This window comes from Numenius arquata, chromosome 23, assembly GCF_964106895.1.
Source record: "Numenius arquata chromosome 23, bNumArq3.hap1.1, whole genome shotgun sequence".
Classification (NCBI taxonomy): Eukaryota; Metazoa; Chordata; class Aves; order Charadriiformes; family Scolopacidae; genus Numenius; species Numenius arquata.
In genome coordinates this window covers 323,437-327,062 of record NC_133598.1, presented here as the reverse complement: position 1 = coordinate 327,062, position 3,626 = coordinate 323,437, and the positions used below count along the sequence as shown (strand labels likewise).

Here is a 3,626-nt window from a genome sequence, read left to right as displayed (position 1 = left end):
CCAAACTATGAAATGCAGAGAGCCCTAACATAAGGCACTTTCAGCATGCACAGCCATTGCCTTTTTCCTTTGTTCAGCTAGGCCTGCTATAGAGTTGCACCCTTTGATCCAGTGGCTCTCCAGGGATTCCCAAAAGGCTCCTCCCTTCAGCAACTGGCTAAAGCACCGAGATTTTGGTGCAGTGACCACCCCTCTGACAGTCTGTCCATTTTGATTCCTCCCAGATGAAGCCAAGAGATGGACCAGAACCAGGAAACCACACTCTGCTGTCAGGATTTGTCCTCTCTGGGTTAGCCAAACACTCAGAACTGCAGCACTTGCTGTTCTTCACGTTCTGCTTCATTTACACCATCACCATCATCGGGAACCTTCTCATCTTCATGGTCACAGTGCACCCCTCCCTCTGCATGCCTATGTATTTCTTCCTCCGGGTCCTGTCCTTCCTGGATATTTCCACAGCATCGATCGTTGTTCCCAAGATGCTGGTAAACTTTCTGTCAGAGGACAGGAGCATTTCCTACATGGGCTGTGCCACACAGCTCTACTGTGTGATTTTTTTAGGAGCCACTGAATGTTACATTTTGGCAGCCATGGCCTATGACCGTTACGTGGCCATATGCAACCCCCTTAGATATGCAATCATCATGAACAGCAGAGTTTGTCTTTCCTTGGTTCTGTTGTCATGCTGCAGTGGTAATGTTGTGTCCGTGGTGCAGACAGCTTGGGTGTTTGCATTGCCCTTTTGTGGGCCCAGGAAGATTAACTACTTCTTCTGTGATATTCCCCCCCTCATTATGCTCTCCTGCACTGACACCTCTTCATACGAAAAGCAGATCGTTATAGCCACAGCACTGGTCATCTTTACACCATTTTGTCTCATTCTGGTATCCTATGCCTGCATCATCTCCAGCATCCTGAAGATTTCCTCTGCAGAGGGCAGACACAAGACCTTCTCCACCTGTTCCTCACACCTAATTGTTGTAACATTGTACTGTGGAAGTGGGACTTTGATTTACTTACAGCCCAAAGCCAGTTCCTCTCAAGACACAAAGAAATTTATGCCTCTCACATACACAGCCATAATTCCCACATTAAACCCCCTGATTTACAGCCTGAGAAATAAAGATGTGAAAGAAGTACTAATCAGAATGATGGCTGAGCTGATGAAGAAATAAATCTTTTCTTGTCTGAGAATAAATATTTCTCTCATTCATTATTGCTGGGTGTGTAATGTTTACTAGCTCACTGGAAACACCCGAAGCAAAGGGGTGTTTCATACTTGAGAATATTTTGTCCTTATTCTTGTCTTCAGAAGCAAATTATTTAGAATTTGTATTTCTGTATACCAGACATTTCCATGTCTGTATACCAGACATTTCTTCTAAAACAGAGCAGCCAAAAATCACCCTACTTCCCATATCTTTTTCAGGTATTCAGGCTTGAAGTTCTCACTTTCATCACAGGAGCTCAGCTGCCCCTCTCACTTAAGATATATTCTTTTACAGTGAACTTTTCAGGATAAGCATACACAAATTGGTAGTGAGTAGGTGGGTTACTTTGACCTTTTTTTCCCCTGTAACATGATTTCCATTCCTTCCAGCAGAAAAGGGATTCACTGAATGAAAGTGATAAAGAAATTGCTGCAGTTCTTTAAGAGAGTCTTGGTTTTTATTGAAGGTGTGGGGAAGGCAAAGGAAAGAAAGAGAAACTAATGCTCATTTGTGATTTCCAGCAAGAACTAAGCATTTCCTATAGCACAGTGCCCACAAGCATCTTGGAGTCTGAGTCATGGTATAGTTAGCATTCTACATCTCCCAGCTGGAGGAATTCATCCAGGCATGATAACAGGGCAGTTCCAAGAAAAGTAGCTGAGATCTCCACAAGCACACACAAAAAAGGGATGCTACAACCTTGGAGTATTCATTTGGGAGAGGGGGAAGAAAAGAGCGCCAGCTTTCTCTGAGAGAGAAGGAAACTGAAATTATTCTCCTACATGGCCAAAGTAAGTCCATAAGTGACCCTGTGAAAGCGTGGCATCACTCTGTGTGTGCCATTTCACTGGGTAATCCCAGCACCTGGCCAGATTTCCCAAGTAGCTCCTATGCTCTGTTTCTTTTCCAGTTCACCACAGGGGAAGCTTCCATCCCTATGACCAGGCTCCAGATTTGTCATTTTGGTCCCCAAGACTGACTGGGAGCAGAATTCATGGTTCAGGAATGGGAAAAAACCAAAACCAACAACCCAACAGAAAACCTAAAAGACCTTAATGAGTGTACATCTACAGATGTAGTTATGTGATCTGTTTATATACACACACAGAGAGGGAGGAAAAAAAATAAAGACCACAAGGAGCAAGAAAAACCCTCTCTTGGGATTCGTCTCCACTAGGGTGAGCTTTCTGCTGTCAGAAACCAACATACACCTTACAAAACCTAAGCACTGGTTGAATGCAGCTGTACACAGTAGGGCTAAATTTCAACCTTCTCTGTAGTTGCCTGAAGACAGTGTTATTTTGGATACAATCATGTGGCTTGCTGATATAACCCATGGCATACAGGAAACTTATGCTCCTTTTCACTGATATCTTACCCTGTGTGAAAGCACTCTAGATGCCATAGGGTTTTAATTTTGAATTTTGCCCCGCTGTCTAGTTTTAGGTTGTTGCTGAGTCCTCCTGAAAGTCAAAGGAATGTAATGATCACCTTCAGAAGGAAGGTTAGCCCAGGTTTGTGTTGGCCCACAATGCATCTCTCTGTGAATGTATCCTTATGCCAGTCACTATAAAAGCACCCAAGACAGCTTACTCCTCATTCAGTCCAGGGGCTTTTGCATTCAACGTAGGTCACTTGACAGGGGATAATGTGGTTTCTGGATAGGGTCAATAGTTAGGAAACAGGGAAGGAAAAAGAACACTAGAACCTACAGAGACAACACATCTGTAAATGCTATGAGAATAAATTCTGTCACCATGGCTTGGTTTTGCAAATGAGACAGTCTTTATCATCTGCTTATTGTAAAGAAGACACTCCAAAAGGGAGAAAGGAATCCATAGCATTCTTCTCTACATATATAATTTAGTGACCTGCTACGAGCGCAGGCTTCTGTTGGGATAGGGTTGCATTACACTCTTTAAGGTCTATGAAAACCTGCATGATATTTGTATTGAGTTTACATGGCAAGGGTTGAGGATGAGAGGGGGAGGGGAGCTGCAGAGATATCGTCAGTGGGAAGAGACCAGGAGCTACTCCCATGTCAGACAGAGCCAAGGCTCCAAGACAGACCCACCGCTCCACAAAACAGAGTCAGAGTGATGCTGGTGGCACCTCTGTGATAACATATTTAAACTGCACAGCAGCTGTGACAGAAGAGTGAGAAAATGTGAGAGAAACAGCCACTCAGACACCAAGGTCAGTGAATAAAGGAAGGGGGAGAAGGTGCTCAGGGTGACTGTGAAGAGCATCCCCTGCAGCCCATGCAGAAGACCATGGAGGAGCAGGTTCTATCCCTGCAGCCCATGGACTACCATGTTGGAGCAGCTATCCACACCACAGCCCATTGAAGACCCCATGCTAGAGCAGGTGGAGATGCCCTGAAGGAAGCTGTGACCTATGGGGGACCAATGCTGG

At 44.6% G+C, this 3,626-nt stretch overlaps 1 protein-coding gene across 1 annotated transcript; it reads left to right on the top strand.

Annotated features, from left to right (window-relative positions):
• Positions 1 to 224: 224 nt before the first annotated feature.
• LOC141474772 (olfactory receptor 10A7-like) lies at positions 225 to 1,175 on the top strand. Its single transcript, XM_074162847.1, has one exon. The coding sequence runs from the start codon at positions 225 to 227 to the stop codon at positions 1,173 to 1,175; it is 951 nt and encodes a 316-aa protein (XP_074018948.1).
• The last annotated feature ends 2,451 nt before the right edge of the window (positions 1,176 to 3,626 follow it).